Genomic DNA, 25,281 nt, shown 5'->3' with positions numbered 1-25,281 from the left:
TAAGATACTTGTAAGTCCTTCCTCTTAGCCAACCCTTTTCAGCAGGACACCGCAGTTTTCTTAGAATGAGGGTGCTGGGTTTGCTTCAGTTCTTTCTATTCTTCTGCCCGCTGCCCTAGTACATATGAAAAGGGAGCAGCGACTAGGAAAAGAGACACGTGGGTATTTTCCCATCCAGTCTAGTCATTCCCTGAATCATCACAAGTTATCGCACTTTTCCCCTTAGCCAGCAGCGTTCGAGACTTTTTCTCAAATAATTCGGTCTTGTACTTAAAAGGAAGAGTGGTGGGAGAAGAGAGAGGCGGAGAAGACAAGCAAGGAGAAGGGCGTGGAGTGCCGTTCCCGCCCCGGAGTCGGAGGCGCCGGGAGGCCGGACGCCGCGAGGCTGCTAGCCCAGGAATGTGCGGTCCAACCCGCCGGCCGCGGGCGGAGCGCGGCGGGCGCGGTGTGGTCGGCGACTGGTGCGGAGCAGAGGACGGCGGGCGCGGGGCGGGCTGCAGCGGCGGGCGGGACGCGACGCCGCGCACCTGAGCGCCGGGGGCGGGGCGTCAGCGGCCACGACCCTTCCCACTGCGCGCCGCGCCCCTCAAGCGTCGCCTCGGCCTTTTCCGCTCGTGCTTCGGCGCCACTCGGCTCCCTTCCCGCCCCTCGCTCCCTCCCTCCTTCCCTCTTCTCCCTCCCTCCTGTCCTGGGACTGCCTGGAGCTCCGCACCGCGAGTTTGCCGCGGCACTTTCCGCGCGGCGGAAGAGCGCGCGCCAGCTTCGGCACACCTGGGTGCCCGATCCCAGCCACACGCCTCGTCCCCTACAAGCTCCTCCGAGGTAAGGGGGCTGCCCCGCCGCTCGCTCACACCCGGCCCTTTCCCCACTCCGCGGGACAGCTGGGTCCCCGCCTCCTCTTCGAACCGACTAGGAACTCCGCGCCTCGCCTTGGGAGTGGGAGTGTAGCTGGCGGGGACCTCAGACCGGCGGTGGCCAGAGCGCGGAGCAAGCGATACGACGGGCCGACAGGTGGCGGGTCTGGCCGTAGTACCTCGACCGCCGCCGGCGCGGACCCTGGTGGGGACGGGGCTGGCTGGCGGGCGGGCCGACTAGGGGGTGGGGTCAGTCCTCTCTCCTCCCTTCGAGGGGGCGGTGATCGTCGGGGTCCGCACTGTAGGTGCGTGGGAGAAACTTCGCAGGGTGGGGAGCCGGCTGCTGCTCGCCGGTAGGGACTAGTGGGCGCGCTCTGGGTCTCCGAGGGGCGCAGCCCGGGGCCAGACCTTCGGGTCGGGCGGGGATCTTACGCTTCCCTTACCCGCCCCCTTTTGTCTTTCCCCTCAGCCCCGCCGGCTGCTGGGGGAGCGGCGGCCGTCCCGCTCCTGGAGGTCGTCCCCTGGCATCCTCGGGGCCGCAGGAAGGAAAAGGAGGCAGCGGCCGGAGCCGTGGTGGGCGGCCTGAGGTGAGAGCCCGGCCAGCCCCTCTGGGAATATGGCGACCGGTGGCTACCGGACCAGCAGCGGCCTCGGCGGCAGCACCACAGACTTCCTGGAGGAGTGGAAGGCTAAACGCGAGAAGATGCGCGCCAAGCAGAACCCCCCGGGCCCGGCCGCCCCGGGAGGGGGCGGCAGCGACGCCGCTGGGAAGCCCCCCGCGGGGGCTCTGGGCACCTCGGCGGCCGCCGCTGCCAACGAGCTCAACAACAACCTCCCGGGCGGCGCGCCGGCCGCACCTGCCGTCCCCGGCCCCGGGGGCGTGAACTGCGCGGTAGGCTCCGCCATGCTGACCCGGGCGGCCCCCGGCCCGCGGCGGTCGGAGGACGAGCCCCCAGCCGCCTCTGCCTCGGCTGCACCGCCGCCCCGGCGTGACGAGGAGGAGCAGGACGGCGTCCCGGAGAAGGGCAAGAGCTCGGGCCCCAGTGCCAGGAAAGGCAAGGGGCAGATCGAGAAGAGGAAGCTGCGGGAGAAGCGGCGCTCCACCGGCGTGGTCAACATCCCTGCTGCAGAGGTGAGCCGGCAGCTTCTTCCCGGTGTCTTCCTCCTGGGAGCTACCCGGGGCCCAGAGTTTTCCTCCTCTGGCTGGTACTTGTCCATTCACCGAGTTAGGCGGGCAGGGGGTGATGGAGTTTTACTCTGAACAAATGCCTCCTGGGAAGTTCCCCAAACTCAAGAGTAGGACACGTGCTTTTCAGGCTTCCTGGCCAGGTCTCAGATCCAGGATCCTTTTTTACCGTGGTAGAAAGACAACTTGTGGCTCCAGGACTTGCCCGCCTGGACTTGGCTGTTTGTGCTTGATCAGTTAGAAAAATTGATTAATGGTGGTGACGACATTCTCTAGGGTCCCACGTGCCCATGTGAAGTTACCAGTTTATTTCTCCTTTCTTACCAATGTTTAATAGCACCTGTAAAGAAAAGGTGGCCTTAGCAATATCCGAGACAGATTTGTCTTCCAGTGAACTCAAGATGAGTATATCCGAATGAATACATTCACTGTATTACATATAAATCAAATGTTTATAAGTTGTGCTCCTAAACACACAGTTTTTTTCTGAGTGATATTTACGACAACAAGGATGCTTTAATAACCCACAATTCTGTTCGCTCAGACGATCTCTTTTTGAGTACTGTGTCTGAAACACATACGTGGTAGGGTTTTTTGTTTGTTTCGGGTTGTTTGCAGTTTTGAGTATTTTCAAAACGTTGCTGCAGGTAGCAGCATCTTCCATTAGAGTGACTGGTAAAACATTTTTACTAAGTGTATAATCACACCTCCCTCTACCAGAAACAAGACAAAACAATCTCAAACAAGTTTTGGTTACTTTGATAGTAGCTCATGGATTTGAGGAAGTGGTTCAACACCTTGTTTCACCTAAAATACATGCGTCTTTTCCTCATTGACTCTTTAGTTTTCACGTTTTCTTCTCCTGGCTTTCTAATTTTACTCAACTTTGTCACCCACTAAATAACTATTTCGAATTTACTAACTTTAATTGTGGTTTAAGTAAAAGCATTTGCAATAAGTTAGAGTGTATATTAAATATACCTAAATTTTTAGTATTATGATTTCCATACCTGGAAAATCATAGTGTGTCTTTGTAGGATGTATTTATATGAGCGTTTCAGAGATTTTTATCAGCCAGCAAAACTGTCCTCTGCGGTTTGCTACTTGCACAAAAGGTCTGTTATTCATTAAATTGCTTTAGAAGGAATTCATAAGAGTGGTAATCAAATTTCCAGGTTTTTTTTTTTTTTTTTTTTTTAGTTAAAAATGTGAAGAATAAGGGGAAATTGAAGACAAGGCTTTGGAAAAGCTACATTCCTCAACTTGATTTTTAAAAGTAGCTGATGGTCCAAATAAAAGAATTTGTCATTTTCAATCTTTTCCTCATTGTTTATCTAACAGGGGTCTTATTTCGGGAAATATCTTGGCAGATGTTAAACTTGACTTTTTTCTGGCTGCATGTGCTAAAATTATTTTTCAAGTACTTTTTTTTTTTTTTTTAAACAAGCATAATGTTTCCTAGGGGAAGTAAGTAGAGTGTATCTTGTGAGATCCTAAGAAACATCTTTTGTTAATATCCCTGCTTTGAGTAAGAGAACATAGTGCTGAGAATGTAGATGACTCCCCACTACAATGGAGTCTAATACTCTGGAATGTTTTTCGTTTGGGTGTTGGCAACTCCTAAATTTAATCTTCCTTAAAAACAAACAAACCAACGGTACCTTTTTTTGTCTGTGGAATTTGAACCTTTTTTATTGAATAGGGAATTGAGGACTGCTTTCTTTTAGTGGTAACTATGGCTCTATCCGTTTCAAGCTGCAGGACCCAACAAAACAGTAATGTTTTACCACAGTATCTAATTAACAGACATACTTCTTGAGTGCCTCCTCCTCATATTTTCATATTTTTCAAAACAACTTATGTATTTCAGATGATTTTAATAGTGGTAAAATAGATGCAAAACTTTAAAGCTGAGCCATTTCCATGTCTTTATATTGTTGCCTTTTTAGAATTGTGTGCCATTTCTCCTAGTAGTTTCAACATTGAGAATACCGGTTGCCGTGGAGTTTCTTGTGTAATATTTAATTTAACACCCCTATTTTAAAAAGCCATACATATTTTGCAAATTTTTCAGGTATGAAAATATGTAAAAAGATGAAAATGATCAATCTCTCTATATTCAACAGTAGTCTTTATTTTATCTAATGTCGAGTAAGACTCTTATTTTCAGACATGATTCCCAACCAAGTTTGTATTAGTAGATTAACATGTAGTTCGTATGTAGAGATCTTGTTTTAATGGTGGATAAACATTAAGTTCCTTGAAGGAAGTACTTATGAAACTTCTGTGTGATACATGACTTTCATTACCTCATTTTACAAGTTATATAGTGTGTATATAATACTGTTATAAAGGTACCTGACAGCAGCTAAAGATACCAGAATTGACTAGAAGATAGTTATAGGCAAGGAACCAGGTCAAAAACTGAAACTAGCCGTTTGGGAGGTAGGAAACTGGGTAGTTACTGCATGTGGTGGCTAAAGTCGAAATACCCAGAGCTTCTTTAATGAGATAAAATTTAATAAGAGATTTAAAAAAATCTTTTTTTCTAAATTTTTACATTTTCTGTTTTTTGGTAGTAATTCACCCGAATTGGGTAATTTGGACATGGCATACTTCTTGCCAATAATTTTTATGTGTGTTTATCAGATCAGTCAACTGTTTATTACATACCTGTTAAAGACACTATCCTTCAGTGGAGAAAACAAGAATACGGCAGTGTATATTCTCAAGGAACAAGGCTATAATCTAGGAAGAAGGATAAGGCATAATTACATGAAAAAATTTAAGTACTGAGTTAACAGTTTGAAAGTCATCTTAATGTGAAACATGTAAATATTTATTGGAAATAGTGTGTGTTTAAAGGGAGGGGATGATTGGGCTGGGAGAAGGTATTGAGGATGAGAATCTTGACCTGAGTCTTAAACTTTTCAGTACCTGTATATTTTTACTTATATTCTCACATATGTACATGTATACATAATTGTTTGTATAGTATATTAAGTATCAGCATGCAGTGGTTCTTAACTTGAGCAGCACATTGATAGTATGTTAGGATCTTTAAAAAGTTTGCTCATGCTAATTCAATTCCTTGCCCTCTTTGTCCCTTCACCCCACCCTGTAATAATTGAATGGGTCTGGGATGGATTCCAGGCATTAATATTTTTAAAAGTTCCCCATTTGATTCAAATGTGAGTCAGTAGTAAGAACTGTTGGGCTGCAGTCTGGGTATAGAAATGAATAGGACATAAGCCTTGCCCACGAGGTGCTCTCAGGTAGTATAAGGAAATGTGAAAAGTAGAGTAGTAAGTACAGCTTAGTGCCTGAGCAAGGTACCTAACCCAGGGAGGAGGAGTGACAGTTGAAGAAAGCTTCCTAGAGAGTTATATACTTGTTTTCAGGGTGTTTGTGAAGTTACTGCCATTGAGTAGGGTTGTGTGAATGGGTTAATGGAGATGGTTGCCATAGAAAATAGAATCTATGAATAGGTAGAGGTGGCACTGAAGTTTTGGTTTAAGTGTAAAAGTTAACATATACAGTATTTAAAACTTCTGTTTTAAAATAGTGGTTGGCTAAAGTGGTTTATGTACTGAAGTTCAAGCAGTCTCATGTGGTAGTTACACTGTTTATCCCCATTTCTAGAGGAGAAAATGAAGACTTAGAGCTTAAATGATTCAAGATCACATAGAAAGTAAGTGATAGAGCAATATTTTAAATGTTTTTGTGTATTTTGTGTGTATGTATATATCTAGGAAAAGGAGAGTTTTTAAACATTAACCTACCTTTCATTACTGAGCATATTTCCCTAGACTTTTATAAAACTTTTTTTTAAAGGTTATCTGAATTAATTCAAATATTTGAATGAAGAAAACAGTAAAGGTATGGAATTGAATAGAATTTCAGGTCAAATTTGTGTACTCAGAGATTGCTTCTGACCCTCTAACCTATAGTGTGGCAAAATTTTGAACACCAGGCTCTTGGCAAAATGTAAATTTATTTTTGGCTAGTGGTCAGAAAATGTGAATCTTTGATTTTACTTAAGTGATAAATTGTTTTTCTATCAAAATGGGATCATAACACCTACTCCATAGTTTGAACTTGTGTTGGTGAAAGGGAAGATAAAGGAGCATTTAACATATAGAAAGCACTTTTAAGTGAATACAGGTTAGGTCATAATTATTTCGTATGTATATTGAATATAGGACAAGTTCCACTTAGTAAACTTTATAAATCCAGGTGGATTAAGAAATGCCTTTTGTTATTCCTATTATGCTCCAGACTGTCTACCTTTCTATGTGATGAGTCAGGAGAGAAACTAATAATGACTCAGAGTTGGAGAAAATTTGATTTGTGAATGGGGTACATATAGTGTAAACACAGACTGCTTAGTGTAAAACCTGGGCTGATATTAGCCCAGCTTTCCTAAATATTTGAGCTCGCTTGTAAAGTAAATTGAAATTTTAATATTATCAGGATTTGTACTGAGTTGTCTGAGCTGGAATGCCATTTCTCATAAAAATAATAGTTACATAATTAAAGTAGTTGACATTTATGATGTGCTTATTAAGTGCCATGCACCTTTCTAAGCACTTGATATACATTAGTGCATTTAATTCTCACCACAGCCCTATGGGAAAATGGGGAAGAGAGGGTATGTTACTTACTTAAGGTCATATATGTAGTGAGAAGTAGATTAGAGATAGTCTGCACTCACAGTCTTGTGCATAATAAACCATCTTACTGCACTTCAGTGTATTACATACTGTATACCTAGTTTAAGAAATACAAAGAGTATTTTAGTGTTAAATTGTTAGTATATGACTATAGAATTTGAAAATAGCCCTATTTATAGAAGATGGGTGAAGTGAGACTTTAATGGAAAATTTTGAGAACAAATGAATATATAGACACTGGCATTAAAATTCTTATTTAAAATCGTTATCCAGCTAGTGGCCTGTTTATACTGTTTACTTCCTTCCCTCCTTCCCTCCTTCCGCTTTTTTGAGATGGAGTCTTGCTCTGTTGCCCAGGCTGGAGTACAGTGGCATGTGGTGTGATCTCAGCTCACTGCAACCTCCACCTCGCGGGTTCCAGCAACTCTCCTGCCTCAACCTCCCAAGTAGCTGGGACTTCAGGTATGTACCACTACGCCCAACTAATTTTTGTATTTTTAGTAGAGATGGGGTTTCGCCATGTTGGCCAGGCTGGTCTCAAACTTCTGGCCTCAAGTGATCTACCCGCTTCAGCCTCCCAAAGTGCTTGGATTACAGGTGGGAGCCACTGCACCCAGCCTATTTATGCTATTTATTATTATTTCCGAATTTTTTTTTTTAGCACCTATGATGTGTGCCAGAAAATAATTACGCCATTTAATAGCAAGGTTGATATAATGTTTTACAAGTATAAAATTATTGGCAAATATTAGGGTTTGACATTTTCTCAGTGCTTTTTTCCTTTTTTGTAAAATTGAGATATAATTCACATACAATAAAATTTACCCTTTTAAAGTGTACATACAGTTCAATGGTTTTTTTAGTATTCACACGGTGTGCTCTTAAGTGCTTTTATATTTTCATCTTTATTTTTCATTATGTTCTTAGAACCTCTGGTCCCTAAGTTTTAGCTTACCTTTCAGTAAAGTGATAGGTTATTCAAATTATGAGAAGTCATTAACTTAAAATAATTTAATATCAGCCTTTCCCACATTTTACAGAGAAAATGAAATTATTGTAGGAGCTCCTCAATTTTAAGTTTCTTAAACTTGGGCACCCACTACCATTTGTTTGCAGTGGAATTTAGTATAATAGGTATTTATTAGGTTGGTGCAAAAGTAATTGCGGCTTTTGCCATTGAAAGTAATGGCACCAACCTAATAATTGGATTAATTTTGCAATTGGATTACTTTTGCAAAAACCTAACAATTTAACTGAGTGTAATACTTTCAATTTACTTAAATTTTTACATATCTTTCATGGAGATCTGCAAAGCTCTGTCATCTAAACATTTGGGAACACTGATTCAGAGTAAAAAAAAAAAAGAAGTTTCCATGCTTACTGTTTTAGCTATAGTACTAGAATCAGTGTCCTAAAAGATGTGTCTGGGGGGATCATCTCTACCAGTATCACTTGTGCTGTTTATTTAAAATGCAGATTTCTGGGATCCACCCCTGTCCGGGTTAGGGATTTTATCTGAGAGTCTGCATTTTAACTTGAGTTAAACTTGAGTTTAACACTAAAGTTTGGGAAGAACTATCTTAAATACCCTGTACTAGTTTACTGATCCGGCAAATGAAAGGAATACTGATTATCTTAACAGGATTGTTGCATGAATTAAATAAAATGATGTTTGTGAAAATGTTATAAAAATGCCCAAATCACAACTTGTAGTTACTATATAGGTTAATTTCCTATTCTCATTTTTTTCTTCCAGTTAAAAACTGTGCATTTTTTTTTTTTTTTTTTTTTGAGACGGAGTCTCACGCTGTTGCCCAGGCTGGAGTGCAGTGGCGCGATCTCGGCTCACTGCAAGCTCCGCCTCCCGGGTTCCCGCCATTCTCATGCCTCAGCCTCCTGAGTAGCTGGGACTACAGGCGCCCGCCACCGCGCCCGGCTAATTTTTTGTATTTTTAGTAGAGACGGGGTTTCACTGTGGTCTCGATCTCCTGACCTTGTGATCCGCCCGCCTTGGCCTCCCAAAGTGCTGGGATTACAGGCTTGAGCCACCGCGCCCGGCCAAAAAAACTGTGCATATTTTAACAGAAGGTTGAGCTACTTGGAAATTCAAAGTACTTTAAACATTTATGTAATGTCACATACTTAGTGCAAAATGCTATGTCTGCTTTGCCTCTTTTCCAGAATTTAGACAAGTCTAGACTGCAGAAACACCTCAGATAGTTAATGTGTAATTAGAACTTTACTTTCACGCGTTTTTAATTTTTATGTATCTTTAAGTGAAAGTATATAATTGCGTTTATAAATGTATTTGATAATTAGCAACTCAAACTTTTAAAGCATTGTGTTTGCCATCTTATCAAACTATTATCAAATACAAAATTTTTCCCCATTGATTACAAATCTTACAGGTTAGACCTATAAGCATCCTTGACTGGCAATTGATTTTAAACGTATTTGGTTAACTGCTGAGTCAACTTTCTGTTTAGATCTTAGGCTATTGTGTTATAGCCATATACCTGCATGTATAGAATTGAGCCTCAGCCATCTATTACATTCTCCTTAGGCTATGTAAAAATACACTGGGCACCATGGCTGAACAAAATTGCAGGAATATTTAATTTCTGAAAGCAGCAAAATCACACACTTCAAAGGTAGAAAGAGCTCCAGCAAGTTCAAATCTTAGCATGTCAGTTGACTAGTAAATGTTTATTCTGTGATAGTTTTTGGAGATTTTGTCCAGCAAAATTTTGTGGGTCACAGTGTATTTTTCAATGATAGCCTCATTTATTTTAGGTAGTTGAGGAAATAGGGTAGTTGTATTCTGAAAATTAATATTTTGTTAGGTTTTGCAGAAATGAACAGATAGGAGAGAATTTATATTGTAGATTACAATTCTGTGGCAGCTGAAACTTTAAGGCTCTTCATAGTAAATTCTATGGGGCCAGGCGCCCTAGCTCACACCTCTAATTGTAGCACTTTGAGAAGCTAAGGTGGGAGAATCAGTTGAGCCCAGTAGGTCGAGGCTGCAGTGAGCTCTGACTGCTCAACTACACTACAGCCTGGGTGACAAAGTGAGACTCTGGCTGGGAAAAATCCAAACAAAACAAAACTCTAGGGGGACTAAGAGAATAGGATAAATAAACATAATAATATACAGCTTGAAATATAGAACTGAAACAGATAAAATTAACTTAAAAAGACATCTTTTAGACTAAGCTTATCTGTGGTCATGTAAGCAAACTACTTAATATTTTAGAATTTGCAGGTTACATAAAGTATCAATTGATTTTCTATTATTTTTGGAGTTTTTTCCAGAATATGTTTAGTTATATTTAAAAAGAATATAAATCTCAGAACAGAGTTAACATTCAGAAGATGGTGCTTGAAGAATAGAAATGAAAAGTACAATTACATTAGCTGAAATAATCAAATAAGTTACTTTTAGGTTTCACATTCTTGAAATACTTCTCCATATCCTATAATGTAAACAAAAGTTGATGTAAGTCAAATTTATATAATCCTAATTTTTTTCTGCTGGTAGAAGTAATGTGTTAAAAAGGCGATGTGTTCACTGTAGTTCTCTTATGGAAATAAATCCAAGAAAAGGTGGAAAAACCTATTATCTTATATGTATTAATATTTGTGTTTCTACTCTTATTTCTGTGAATCTGCTTGAGAAATGGAACCACATTATCGATTTGTGTGTGTACTTAACTGCTCATCATGAGTATTTTTATAATGTTATTCTGTAACTTCAAAAATAGGGATAGATGTGGATTTTTTGTTACATGTTTTTTAGAGACAGAGATCTAGCTTGTTCCCCAAGCTGCAGTACTATGGTGTGATCACTCAGCCTCAAACTCCTGGGCTCAAGCGATCCTCTTGCCTCAGCCATCCAAGCAGCTGAGAGTACAGGCATGAGCCACCATGTCCAGTTGGATGCATGTGTTTTGTGCTGTTTGATATTACAATACTTAACCGTTACTTCTTTGGGAAAGGACCTTACTGCTTATCTACCTTATTATGTGACTTTTTGGTTAGCCCATAAATAGTCTTAGATAAATAGCTATTTCTTTTCTTTCTTTCTTTTTTTTCCCCTGAGACGGGGTCTCTGTCACCCAGGCTCAGTGCAGTGGCACGATCATGGCTCAATGCAGACTCAACCTCCTGAGTTCAAGAGATCCTCCCACATGAGCCTCCTGAGTAGCTGGCACTACAGGCTTGCACCACCACGTCTGACTAATTTTTTAAATTCTTTTGTAGAGATGGGGTCTCTACAGGCTGGTCTTGAACTCCTACACACAAGTGCTCCTCTCGCCTTGGCCTCCCAAAGTGTTGGGATTACAGGTGTGAGCCACTCCACCTGGCCTATTTTTTTCTTTTCATATATTGTATTTCCTGAAACATTGCTCAAGAAAAGTGTTTGTGCCATTGAGCCTCACAGGTATAAGTCCTTTAGATAATTGTGAAGGATGACCAGAGGTTTTTTCTTTTTTTAAACCTCTATAACCTTTGATTTCACTGGGAAATTGGTGGTTAGAGCTGCAGTAATTATAAATATACGTATGCTGTAGCTCAAATAAGTTCCTGAAACTTATCATGGTATGCAGAATTGCACAGTAAAAACTGTAGGGCGTATGTGAAAACAGAATTTGGGGCTTAACACTCAAAAACTTTGTCAATGGCATTTAAAAAGATAGAAACCTAATAAAAACTAGCAGTTTCACACATGTTAAATGCTTAATAAATACATAAATACTACAACAAATATGACACTTTACTTTGAAAAATACCTAAACTTTTTAAAAACTATGTGTTAGAAGGATTCCAGCTTGTGAATTACGGTAGGAGGAAGGTTATCTGAAATTGGAGCGAGAGTGTTACACCAGATGTGGATGGGTGTAGCTCATAACGTATGCAGTGAACTGAGGTAACTGGCAGATGTTTGAGGCATGTATGCATATATTTCTATGTGACTGGGTTGCAGTTAACTGTGCCTGCTGAGCATTTCTTGCATTTGAACATAAACAAATGCAAAATTAGTGTTATTCTCAACTTTTTCCCTAACGTACGTTCATATCAGTGGCATTGGGACAAATCCATGTTTTTCTGAACAAATGTTACAGTGCATTATATATCTACCCATACATAGATATCTGTATCCCCATCAATCTATCTAAAATATGTAAAATGTTGTGAAAACATAGAAAACAATGGCTTGGGAAGATCAATCCAAGTAATGACATAGAGGAAAGGTATAGGAAGCAGAGAAATGGGAGTACTCATTTAAGAGTATACTAATAATGACTGCTAAGGAAATGGTGTTAGAAAAGGAAAGGAAGGACAGATTTCAGAGACATTTCATTGGCATTAAAAATTATATAACTGGGCCAGGCGCGGTGGCTCAAGCCTGTAATCCCAGCACTTTGGGAGGCCGAGACCATCCTGGCTAACAGGGTGAAACCTGGTCTCTACTAAAAAATATAAAAAAACTAGCCGGGCGAGGTGGCGGGTGCCTCTAGTCCCAGCTACTCAGGAGGCTGAGGCAGGAGAATGGCCTAAACCCGGGAGGCGGAGCTTACAGTGAGCTGAGATCACGCCACGGCACTCCAGCCTGGGCTCCAGAGCGAGACTCCATCTCCAAACAAACAACAACAAAAAAATTACAGAACTGAATGTTTTGAGCTGGAAAAATCTTTAGAGATTATCTAGCCCATTACAAAAAACAAAACATTAATTTAGTCTTTCCAGAAAGCTTTTAACTCAAAACTTAAGTTGCATTTCAACCTCAACCTTTTTCCTCTAGCTGAGTCTAGCATATCCCCTACTGCTCCTGGCCCCACCAGGCTAATACTACATCTGTATCAGAGATTTTATTTTATTACCTCTTACTTAAATACTCAGTCTTTACCTCCTGGTTCATCTTGTTATGCAGAAATGTTCCCTTAATTTTGCTTTACTTTAGCTTACTGTTTTTCCCCATAATTGGTCAGTTTCTTAAAGGCAACGTTTTCATCTGCTGACTGCTCATTTCTTACTACTGTGTTGAAATTCATCTCTCTAAGGTTGCCTGTGACCTTTTTTATACCAGTGTCACCAAACTTGTGACCTCTTAATTGCCAAATGTGATAGCTTCTTTCATTCCATTTGTCCTCTCTGTAGCATTTGCCCTTGTCACTCCTTTCATATGCTGCAGCATTTTTTTATAGATTCTTTTATAAGTTGGTTTCTTCAGAAACATTTGAATGCCTGTTGTGTGCCCCAGGCTCAGTGCTATGTGATAGAAAATATGCACCAGTTTTTTTTTTTTTTTTCTTCTCTTTTTTTTTGAGATGGAGTCTCGCTCTGCAGCCCAGGCAGGAGTGCAGTGGTGCAATCTCAGCTCACTGCAAGCTCCGCCTCCCGGGTTCACGCTATTCTCCTGCCTCAGCCTCCCAAGTAGCTGGGACCACAGGCTTCTGCCACCACGCCCGGCTAATTTTTTTTTATTTTTAGTAGAGACAGGGTTTCACCATGTTAGCCAGGATGTCTCGATTTCCTGACCTTATGATCCGCCCGCCTCGGCCTCCCAAAGTGCTGGGATTACAGGCATGAGCCACCGCACCTGGCCTTACCAGACTTTAAGGAACTTCTGATATTTCAGGGAAAAAGATAAATAATTATAGTTTAGTATAATAACAACTACTATGATGGAGAAAAGAACAAAGTACTACTAGCACAGAAAAGGGGGCCATGGGCTGGGCACAGTGGCTTTCACCTGTAATCTCAGCACTTTGGGAGACTTAGGCAGGAGAATCGCTTGAGCCCAGGAATTTTAGGCTGCTGTTAGCTATAATAATGCCACTGCACTTCAGCCTGGGTGACAGCGTGAGACCTTGTCTCTAACCACCACCCTGCTCGCCCCCCCCCCCAAAAAAAACCCCTAAAGGGAGCCATTAATTAAGGAACTCAATAAAGGCTTTACATAAGATGAGGTGGCATTATGCTTTAGGTCTTAGTTGGTAAGAAAGATTCTCCAAGTGAAGAGGGGAACAGGGTAACATTTCGGGTAGAGCAAATAGCACATGCAAAGGCACAGAACTGGGAAGTAATAGAAATAATAACTTTATATTGCATGCCTGCTGTATGTCCAGTACTGCACAGAGGGCTTACCATGGGTTACATCTAATCTTCACATTAACTCATGAGGTAGGTTTTTTATATTTATCATTTTACAAGATGAGGAAGTTGAGCTTCAAAGAAGTTAGGACTTGCCCAAAAGCCATTCTGGCAGAACTTGGCTTTGACTCCAGGTCTGTTTGGGTGCCAGTGCCCACACATTGGTTATCATTGTTGGAAATAAGCAGGATATGTTCTAACAGAGGAAATGGTGATGTTCAGAAAATTCATGGTGGGGAGCGAATGGAGAACAGTTAAAGAGGATTGATATGGACCAATTGTGTTGAATTTTAATGCCATGCCAAAGAATTCAGACTTTATTCTGCTGTTCAGTATTGTTGACTGGGTACTTCCTTCCTCTGTCCATATCTGTTTATACAATAACTCTCACAGGGTTTGGAAATAAAACAGTTTTGTCTGCCTAATTTGAAATCATTAAAATGATTTTCTTGTTTGGAGGCAGATATTCAAGAGTAGTAAACAACGCAAAATACTGTAAAGATAACATAGTAGAATAAATAAAAATTTCCATATACATTAAAAAGAAACTAGAGGATAGGATCTAAACAAAGTTGTACCAAATGATTTCTTTTGATGACAAAAATAATTATGTAATGAATAAATTTGAGAATGAGTGGGGGTGGAGGGCAGATGCAGTGGAGGTGGGGAACTCCAGTGATACAAAATTGCTAGAGTTTGATTCTAGTGTAATGGAGAAGTTTATAGCTTAACGTTATCCCTGAGTTTGTACTTTGCCCTGCACTTTAATATAAAACCAGTTTATTGCATTCTGATTCTTCTAGTTCATTCTGTAATACAAATGGTAGGAGTACAAGTGCTTAAGGATGGGAATTGCCTTTGAATTTTTCCCTATATATTACTTGTTTAACTTCTACAAGTGTTTTCTCCCTCCATACTTCCTTCTTTCCCAGTAGTATCTTAGAGGAACCAAAGAGCATCTCCAAACCATGTTTTAGGAATAGTGTTCAGAAAATTTGAAATAAAATAGCAAATATAGGATTTGATTTCTACAAAAATCAGTTGTAGAATATTATTTATAAATTTAACGAATTTTCTTCCATTTTTATTTTTATGCATTGGGATTATATTCTATGTACATTCTTATAACCTGCCTTTAAACTTGACATTGTTGTATTATTTCACTTTAAGCTTTTTTTAAAAGGAGAAATGTTAATTATTACTTTTTTTGTTGTTTCATAAACACTTTTGTTTCATAACATTTTTATTGGATAGTGATTCTGACTATCCAGTGATAACTAGTACTTTATATTTTTGGAATACAATTCTTCGAAGCCACACATAAAATAATTGTATTTATATATCCAGAAATTTAATCATTCTACAGATATTGTTACAACATTTTTGTTATCAGTATCTTTACAAACATCATAGATGTGTTATTCCTAATGTCTACAGAATATTCTCTAATTTGGATGTTCTGGTATAGCTAGCATACATTTACTACCTTGTTAGTACATGTTAAGACACTGTACTAGGCCTTTTGAACGCTTGAGTTAATATAGTTTTTCTGTTACCAGCACTGCTAGGATTTGGACAAACTAATTTTTGTCCTTGAGTACTTTATAATCTAACCCAGAAAAACAAGATTATATAGGACAATTCTTGAACATTAAAAAATGAGTAGAATAAAATGTTAAATGTTAGGTCATACTCTTGGTACAGATATTTGAGAGATTCCTGGAGGATTGAATGGTCCAGGTGATTTTCTGGAGGGAATGTGAGATTTGAACTGAATCTTTTTTTTTAAATTTTTTATTTTTCTGAGATGGAGTCTCGCTCTGTCACCCAGGCTGGAGTGCAGTGGCACGATCTGGGCTCACTGCAAGCTCCACCTCCTGGGTTCACGCCATTCTCCTGCCTCAGCCTCCCAAGTAGCTGGGACTACAGGTGCCCGCCACCACGCCTGGCTAATTTTTTTATATTTTTAATAGAGGCGGGGTTTCACTGTGTTAGGATGGTCTCGATCTCCTGACCTTGTGATCTGCCGCCTTGGCCTCCCAAAGTGCTGGAATTACAGACGTGAGCCACCGCGCCCGGCCTTGAACTGAATCTTGAAGGACTGATAAGAAATGGACAGGTGAAGAGGAGAGTTCTATTTCACACTGTGAAAACAGAGTGGGCAGTAGTACAAAGGTGAGAATTAGTAACCTCATTGGGGTAGAGGGCTTATATTAGGAAATAGTAGGTGAAATTGAGGGAACAGAATAGTGAAGGATCTTAAAAACAAGCCCGAAGGTTTTTGGTTTGATGTGTCCGGCTACAGGAGAACTTGAGCAGTATATGTTCATATTGTGAGAGCAAAATTTTAGTAAGATCAACTATTGCGCTGTGGTACAAAGCAGATTAGAAGAAGGAGAGAATAGAGGTAAGGAGATTAGTTGGGAGGTTGTTGCCATACTCTAGTTGGGGAGATACTGTGTTTGAAATCATAGAACACTATAGTAGAGAATACAGTTTATTAATACGTTTTCAGTTTTATGACTATTTAATTGACTGTTAGTGTCTTCAGTTGGAGTACATAGGGGAGCTTATTATTATCTTGAGTCATATGATAATTTGAAAGACTGATTAAATCAGAAATTGCTTATACTACAGGCTGGCTTTTAGAATATTTTATTAATTATGGGTGACGAAAGGTATTTGCATTTTTGAATAAGCAGGCCATATTAATGTGAGATTACAGTTGTGTGCTTTTTAAGCCTGGTACTATTCTAAGTCCTTCACATGTATTAGTTCATTAAATCTTTAGAACAGCTCTAGACGGGTCACTGCTATTATTATTATTTCTCTTTTACAGGTGAGGAATGCAAAGCATTGGGAAGTTCATATTTCTGATTTGAGAAATTAGTTCCTAACTTTGCACTTGCCCAAAATAAAATTCTTGATTTTTTTTTTTCCTCTGTTTCCAACTGCTTAATGGGATCAGGGTCATTTTTTCCCCTGTGCTTCCAGTTTCACAGTGGAGTCAGTGTCACCTTTTAAATACTAGCCTGAGCAAAACAAATATATTAAGCTTGTTATTATTATTATTTTTTCTTCCCAACTTTTATTTTAGATTCAGGGGGTACATTTGCAGGTTAGCTGCATGGGTAATTTCATGTCATGGGGGTTTGGTGTACACATGATTTTGTCACCTAGGTAATCAGCATAGTACCCATAATATCCTTACCCTCCTCCCACCCTCTACTGTTAAGTAGGCCCAGTGATTATTGTTTCCTTCTTTGCATCCATGTATACTTAATATTTAGCTCTGACTTATAATTGAAAACATGCAGTATTTGGTTTTCTGTTCCTGCGTTAATTTGCTTAGGATAATGGCCTCTAGCTCCATCTATATTGCTGCAAAGGACATGACTTTATTCTTTTTTATGGCTGTGTAGGATTCCATGATGTTTACCACATTTTCTTTATCCAATCAATTGTTAATGGGGATCTAGGTTGAATCCTTGTCTTTACTATTGTGAATAGTGCTGCAGTGAACATGTGTCTTCGTGGTAGAATGATTTATTTTATATATTTATATTTATTTTATATATGAGAGACAGGGTCTTGCTCTGTCACCACGTTGGAGTGCAGTGGCATGATCTTAGCTTACTGCAACCTCCACTTTTCAGGCTCAAGCAATCCTCCCACCTCAGCCTCCCTAGTAGCTGCGAACACAAGTGCGCCACCACGCCCAGCTAAAATTTTTTGTATTTTTAGTAGAGACAGGGTTTTGCCATGTTGCCCAGGCTGGTTTTGAACTCCTGAGCCCAAGCGATCCACCCACCTTGGCCTCCAAAGTGCTGGGATTACGGTCGTGAACCACTGTGCCTGGCCCTGTGGTAGAATGATTTCTAATCCTTTGGGTGTATACCCAGTAATGGGATTGCTGGGTCTGGATGGTAGTTGTGTTTTAAGTTCATTGAGAAATCTCCAAACTGCTTTCCACAGTGGCTGAACTAATTTAAATTATCACCAGCAGTGTTTAAGTGTTCCCTTTTATCTTCAACCTCACCAACATCTGTGGATTTTTGACTTTTTAACAGTAGCCATTCTGACTGGTATGAGATGGTATTCTTATTGTGGTTTTAATTTACATTTCTCAAATAATTAGTCATATTGAGCATTTTTCTCATATGTTTGTTGCTACGAGTATGTCATGTTTTGAGAAGTATCTGTTTCTGTTCATGTCCTTTGCCCACTTTTTATTGGGGTCATTTTTTTCTTTTTTTCTTTTTTTTTTTTTTTTGCTTATTGATTTGCTTAAGGTCCCTGTAGATTCTGGACATTAGACTTTTGTTGGATGCATAATTTGCAAATATTTTCTCCCGTTCTGTAGATTGTCTTTTTACTCTATTGATAATTTATTTTGCTGTGCAGAAGCTCTTTAGTTTGATTAAGTCACACTTGTCAATTTTTGTTTTTGTTTCAATTGCTTTTGGAGTCTTCATCATGAAATCTTTGCCAAGGCTGATCTTCAGATATTTCCTAGATTTTCTTCTAGGGTTTTCATAGTTGCAGGTTTTACATTTAAGCCTTTAGTCCATTTGAGTTGATTTTTTTTTTTAATCTGTTGAAAAGAAGTGGTCCAATGTCAATCTTATGCATATGGCTAGCCAGTTATCTCAGCACTATTTATTGAATAGGGAGTCCTTTCTCCTTTGCTTACTATTGTTGGCTTTGTCAAAGGTCAGATGGTTGTAGGTGTGCAGCTTTATTTCTGGAGTTCTCTGACATGTTCCATTGGTCCATGTGTTTGTTTTTATACCAGTACCATGCTCTTTTAGTTACTGTAGCCTTGTAGTATAGTGAAGTCCGGTAGTGTGATGCCTCCAGCTTTGTTCTTTTTGCTTAGCATTGTATTGGCTATTTGGGCTCTTTTTTGTTTCCAGACGAATTTTAGAATTTTTTTTTCTAATTCTGCAAATAGTATCACTGATAGCTTGTTAGGAATAGCATTGAATTTGTAAATTGCTTTGGGTAGGGTGGCCATCTTAACAATACTGATTCTTCCTATCCATGAGCATGGGATGTTTTTCCATTAGTTTGTGTCATCACTGATTTCTTGCAGCAGTGTTTTGTAATTCTCATTGTAGAAATCTTTCACCTCCCTGGTTAGCTTGTTCCTGGGTGTTTTATTCTTTTTGTGGTTGTTGTGAATGGGATTACATTCTAAGTAGAAGAATTTAACCTTGTGAAGTGCTTATATGAGGAATAAAAAATGCTACCATAAAGTATATTACCTATTTTTAGCTCTTTAAGTTCTCACAAATCTCAGACCTCTGAGAAGGTGGTGCTGTTTGGCTGGTACTGGGTTACTGAGTTTGAAAGAGGAGCTCAGACTCAGCTCTTTGAGGAGAGGCCTCCAACTGGCTGGTAACGGAGTCACTGAGGGGCACAATAAGGCTGCTTTCAGCTGTTGCTACTTGAGTGAATGCTGCTATAGTGAATAAGTCAGGCTCAGGTGAAACTGACAGGAACAGGCAGCAAACTTGAAGAACAAATCACTTCTTCCTTCTCCAGCCTTGGTTTCCTTCTCTTTGTATTGGTAGAGACTGACAGAAATATGATTAATTTGACTCACTTAATAATGGTTGTGGTAAATGAGAAATTTGACATCTAACTTGATATTTGATAATATTAGGTAATCATTGTTTGTTATTTTAGTTTTGATAATGTTGTAGTGTGTGCTGTAGAAGAATTGTTTTAGAGATATATATTGGCATATTTAGAGAAGAAATGCCTGGGATTTACATCCAAATAATATAAGACAGGTGGTGGTGGGAAAGTAATAGAAGTATAAATGAAATTGATACTTGCTGAAATTGCTGTAATGGACAAATTAGGATTCGTTTTATTTTCTCTACTGCTGTATATGTTTGAAATACAGAAAAAAGTATTAAAATCATTTCTTTTTGGTGATACATTCAAGTTAATAAAACTGATTCTCGTTGAGTATGAGTGTGATCTAATGCACACAGTAAACTTGGTGATAAGTACCTTGGAGAGGATAAAACAGGGAGATAGGCTACAAAGTAGAGGCTGCAGAGTGGTGGTAGCACTTTAGGATTGGCAAGGAAAGCCTCTATGGAGCTAGGTATTTAGTTCCAAACTTTGGAAGGAGCCAGTTAGGTAAAAATCAGGGCAAGGAACTGGGGTATTAAAAATGTTCTAGGTAGGAGAATCGGAAGAGATTGTGAGGAGAAACAAAACAAAACAAAACAAAATGTTATAGGTAGAGGAAACAGACATTACAGAGGCTTTGAGGCAGGAAACTTCAAGTATTCAGCTTAGAGCAAAAGTTGGGTAGGTGAGAAGAGATAGAGACCAGGTCATGGTAGAGTTTGGAGTTTAAATGCAGTTGGGAGCTGCTTGTTGGTTGAAGCAGAGGAAGTACTTGATCTAATTTTTGTTTCAGAAAGATCAGTTTAGGTTGTAGGTAAAGAATGGGTTCTGTTTGTGGGAAGGAGAGAGAGGGCAGACGACTACAGCAATACAGGGGAGAGTGACCAGGTGGGAGGTAGGGGCCATGGAGAGACGAGATTGCATATGGAATATGTTTTATAGATAGAGCTGACAGCACTTTCTGTGAGAAGCAGAGCAATCAAAATAATAATTAGGTTTTACTTTAGAGCAATTGGGTGGATGCTGATGCCATTAACTAACAATACTTTACACTGCTATTCGTGCAGTAAAAGAATGTCATGCAGAACTATAGCTTTTTAATATTTTTATTTTTAGAGGTAGGGTCTTGCTATGTTGCCCACACTGGCTTTGAGCTCCTGGGCTCAAGTCATCCTCTTCCTCAGCCTCCCAAGTAACTAGGATTACAGGTGCACAACTGTGCCTGGCTGTAGCCTTTTTGTAGAAATCATGATTGAGCCTCTTTATAAATAATCTTAACATTTTGAGTATATGCTAGGCATTGTTCTAAGTTCATTACATGTATAAGCTTATTTAATTATCCTCAAAAATTATATGAACTATTTGTCTTTATATCCCTTGTATCAAGCAAACTGAACAATTAGCATGATAAAAAACTTACCCCGTAAAAAAAAGCATACACCATGACCGAGTGCAGTTTATCCCAGGTATGCAAAGCTGGTTCAGCATTTGAAAATCTATTAATGTAATCAATCACATCAACAAGCTAAAGAAGAAAAATCTCATATTAATAGATGGAGAAAAAGTATTTGACAAGATCCAATACCCATTCACAGTAAAACTTCTTGGTAAACTAGGAATAGATGGGAATGACCTCAGTTTGATGAATATCTACAAAAAGCTATAGCCATATATTTGAATTTAGAGAAGCCACTTCTACGCTAACTATACATAAGGGTTATGTTTCTAGTATAGAATATTGATTAAAACCTTTCCTGTTTTGAGGAAATCTAGCCACATGATTCTCCTAGTGAAGGGATTTAAGCTTGAAATTGGTAGAATATTTTAGGTGGTAAATTGATTAGAGAAAAGATATTCCAATTATGTTGTCTAGTACTTAGTACTTTCCATTTTGTTGAATTAGAGTTTAAAACAACACCAACTTTAGGCTGTAGTGGAATTTAAAATTAGTATTTGAATGTAGTGTTCCCCCCACCCTTTTTTTTTTTGGTTCTAAGGTCTTGCTTTTTGCCCAGGCTAGACTTGAACTCCTGGGCTTAAGCAGTCCTCCTGCCTTAGCCTCCAGCGCGGCTGGGACTAGAAGTTCGTGCTACTGTGCCTGGCTAATGTTTTTCCTTTTTAAAATAGGTTTTCCTCGACAGTCTACTTTAGTATCCTTAATACTTAGCTCAGTGCTTGACATGTAGGATTAAGAAGGTGGTTCTGTCAACTGGGGAAATAATGGGAAAAAAAAAACCCTAAAAAAGAAAGTGGCAAACATATTCTGATATGGAAATTATTTCATTTATAAATTGTGTTTTCTCCTAAGGTTTTGCTTTAAAATCACAAAATCTTGAAGTACACTTAAAATTTGAAGTTCAGTTTGTGATAGCCTTTTTTAAATTGTGAACTGAAGTTTTAATATTTGATACTAGAGAGTATCTGCCGATAATTTTGTGTAGTTATAAGAAAGGTTCAGTTACAGTCATTGCTATTACCTTGATATTTTGTAAATTACTCCCTTTGTAACATTTGCTGTCTCAGGAAATTTTTTTTTAATGTCAGATGGAATTTTCAGAATGAGTTGAATGAGATATTTTGGCATTTTGAAACCTAATGATTTTCTATGAAGTATTTTTATTATTACTCATTGCATTATTTTTCCCAAGAAAAAATGATGTATAATAGTGACACGTAAGATGGACATCCTCCTGGTGAAATATATTACTCTTTTGATTTTATTTTGGTTTCAGTAACAGATTTGATAATTTGGTTTTTTAAGCTTTCATTACCTAATTCCATAATGTTTGAGAATATAATTCAACCAACCAACCAACCTTTTCTATAATTTAGTAACTTCCCTTGAATTTTTCTCTTGGACTTTGCTTATGTACTACCAGTTGGTTGCTTAAAACTTTTTGTCATTATTAAAACTATTTACGTGGCTTTTTAAAATGGGGAAAAAAACAATAGAAACAATAGAAACATGCTGTGGTGCAACGAATGAATATAGTGCGATTAACAACTTAATTTTTTTCCCTATTTCAAAGATCCACCTATCTTTAGCATTTTGTATATCCATAGGTTAAAAATATTTACATTTTTCTTAGAAAAGTAACCCATTTAAGAACAAAAAAGGCCAAGTGTAGTTGTTCACGTCTGTAATTTCAGTACTTTGGGAGGTGGAGGAGGGTGGATTGCTTGAGCTCAGGAGTTCGAGACCAGCCTGGGCAGCATGGCAAAACCCCATCTCTACTGAAAATACAAAAATTAGTCCAGTACCGTGGTGCACGCCTATAGCATGTTTGAACTGGGAGGCGGAGGTTGCAGTAAGCCAAGATTGTGCCACTGTACTCCAGCCTGGGTGACAGAGCAAGAGACTATCTTAAAAAAACAAACAAACCCAACAAACAAAAGAATAACTATTTATTCATTATGTAAATAACTTATTTAACAGTTTCAGTATATTTTGGAATCTTTTTGTGCAGGTATTATTTGATTTTTCTTTTTAAAGAACACTTGAGAATTACTCAACTAAGGTTAGATTATCTAGATGTTTGTTAGCGTTGCTTTCGTTGGAGGATTTGAAAATGAAGTATGTATAATTTAAGATGGTTATTAGGAGTTTTTAAAAATATGTTTCTTAGTTATTTAAGGTCTGCAGATATGAAAATCATATGTCCCAAACCAATAATCAAGATATAAGATAATATGGCAAGTTGAAAAGATAGAACAGTGTATTTTGAAATTTGCATAGTCCTGAGAACAGATATGGCTCTACTCTATAATATGGCTTATTCCCTACCATGCAGGGAAAGTTCTGAGGCCTTTCTGATTCTTAAATCTATTTTGCAAATTACTTTTTAAGTTCTATTAACATCGTTGTACAAGAAACCCTCAATTTAATATTGTTGGTCTTATATCCCTAATCTTTACATAATCTCCACTGTATGGGGAATCTTCTGCATAGTTCATGTCAGTAACTTTTAGGGCTCTTTTTTTAATATCACCAAGACTGAAGTCATTCAAACCAAAATGTGAAGACTAAAGTCTTTGATGTATCTGAATAGAAAAAGATAAGTGAAATTATTTAAAAATGTACTCCATTCTTCTTTCCCTAGCTTTGTTTTGAACTGTTCCTTCATAACAGCACACAGTTGGAAGTGCATGTGTGTAAATATGTTTGTATTTGATTGAGATGAGAGTATTTCCTTCCAGTAGGAATTCCCCAACTTGTTGTCTGGATTCCTCTCCTTATGTTTGTATTCTCTATACAGGGGTCCCCAACCCCTGGGCTGTAGACCCATACTGGTCCATGACCTGTTAGGAACCAGGCCATACAGCAGGAGGTGAGCGGTGGGTAAGCAAGCAAAGCTTCATCTGTATTTACAGCCATTCCTTATCGCTTGCATTACTGCCTGAGCTCTGCCTCCTGACAGATCAGTGGCACCCTTAGATTCTCATAGAAACACGAACCCTCTTGTGAACTGCGCATGTGAGGGATCTAGGTTGTGCACTCCTTATGAGAATCTAACTAATGTCTGATGATCTGAGGTGGAACAGTTTCATCAAAAAACGATCCTCCCCATTACCCCCCTGGTCCATGGAAAAATTGTGTCCCTTGAAACCAGTCCCTGTTGCCAAAAAAGGTTAGGAACCACTGCTCTATAACTTTCCTTACTTAACCAGTTTTTGTTTCTAGTATTTTAGAGGTAAAGAGTTCAGAAGTAAGATAATAGAAGGCCAAAGACAAACTACTTCAGGGCTATCTTGTGAAGCAGAAACACCACTTCATCAGGTAGTTTTTGTGGGAGGAAACACTATTAATACCCTTAGGTGTAAGAGTAAATGATTCAGCTTACCTAAGGAAATACATTTTCTCCTAACTTGAACCATTAAAAACCAAAACAAAAAAACCCCACACACTTTTACTATAGAAAAATCAAAAGAGGCCAGCACTTTGGGAGGCTGAGGCAGGCAGATCACCTGAGGTCAGGGGTTCTAGACTAGCCTGACCACCATGGAGAAACCCCATCTCTACTAAAAATACAAAATTAGCTGGGCGTGGTGGCACATGCCTGTAATCCCAGGTACTCAGGAGGCTGAGGCAGGAGAATCGCTTGAACCCAGGAGGCAGAGGTTGTGGTAGAGCCGAGATCACGCCATTGCACTTCAGCCTGGGCAACAAGAGCGAAACTCCGTCTCAAAAACAACAACAACAAAAAATCAAATGAACAAAAGGAAACAAGATAGTATTAACAACCCTATGTGTGAACATGTTAACTAGCTTCAGTTATTATTAATTTGTGGCTCATCTTACTTTATTGATTTCCCCCAATTGTTTTGAGGCAATACTAGATATCATTTCATTTGTAGATAGTATGAATTTATAAAAGATAAGGACTCTTCATTTTTAAAGATAGCTACATTCCACTATTACATGTAAATAATAATTCATTAATATCAAATGTCCAGTCAGTGCCCAAATTTTCATGGACATCTCATATATGTCTTTTATATTTTATCCAAATAAGATCTATACATTATAATTGCTTGCAGTGTCTCTTAACTTGTAATCTTTATACTCTTCCTGTATTATTTTTTCACAGTTTATCTGTTGAATAAAGCTTGTTGTTTGTCCTATAGTGTTTCTCACAGTCTGGATTTTGCTGAATCCATCCCCGTGGTCTTGTTTAATGTAATCCTGTAAACTATTTCCTATAATTTGATAAATATAGATTTAAACTAGTGGTTTGATCAGATCCATTCATCATTATTATTA

The 25,281-nt window shown here is 39.2% G+C and overlaps 1 protein-coding gene across 5 annotated transcripts in view; it reads left to right on the top strand.

Annotated features, from left to right (window-relative positions):
- The first annotated feature begins 690 nt into the window (after positions 1-690).
- PAWR (pro-apoptotic WT1 regulator) overlaps positions 691-25,281 on the top strand; it is an 87,711-nt gene continuing 63,120 nt past the window's right edge. For 2 of the 5 annotated variants that reach the window (XM_074007471.1, XM_074007470.1), the window contains exons 1-2: positions 691-822; positions 1,324-1,986. In XM_074007471.1, coding sequence (XP_073863572.1) covers positions 1,471-1,986 — 516 coding nt within the window. In that variant the 5' untranslated portion in view covers positions 691-822; positions 1,324-1,470. Of the gene's footprint in view, positions 823-938; positions 1,060-1,152; positions 1,208-1,323; positions 1,987-25,281 lie in introns of those variants that run through there. The other 3 variants (XM_074007472.1, XM_045365650.3, XM_045365651.3) reach the window with 2 other exon arrangements.

The sequence above is a fragment of the Macaca fascicularis genome, chromosome 11 (assembly GCF_037993035.2).
Source record: "Macaca fascicularis isolate 582-1 chromosome 11, T2T-MFA8v1.1".
Lineage (NCBI taxonomy): Eukaryota > Metazoa > Chordata > Mammalia > Primates > Cercopithecidae > Macaca > Macaca fascicularis.
Note: the sequence above shows the minus strand (reverse complement) of the source record. Positions and strands in the feature narration are given on the sequence as shown.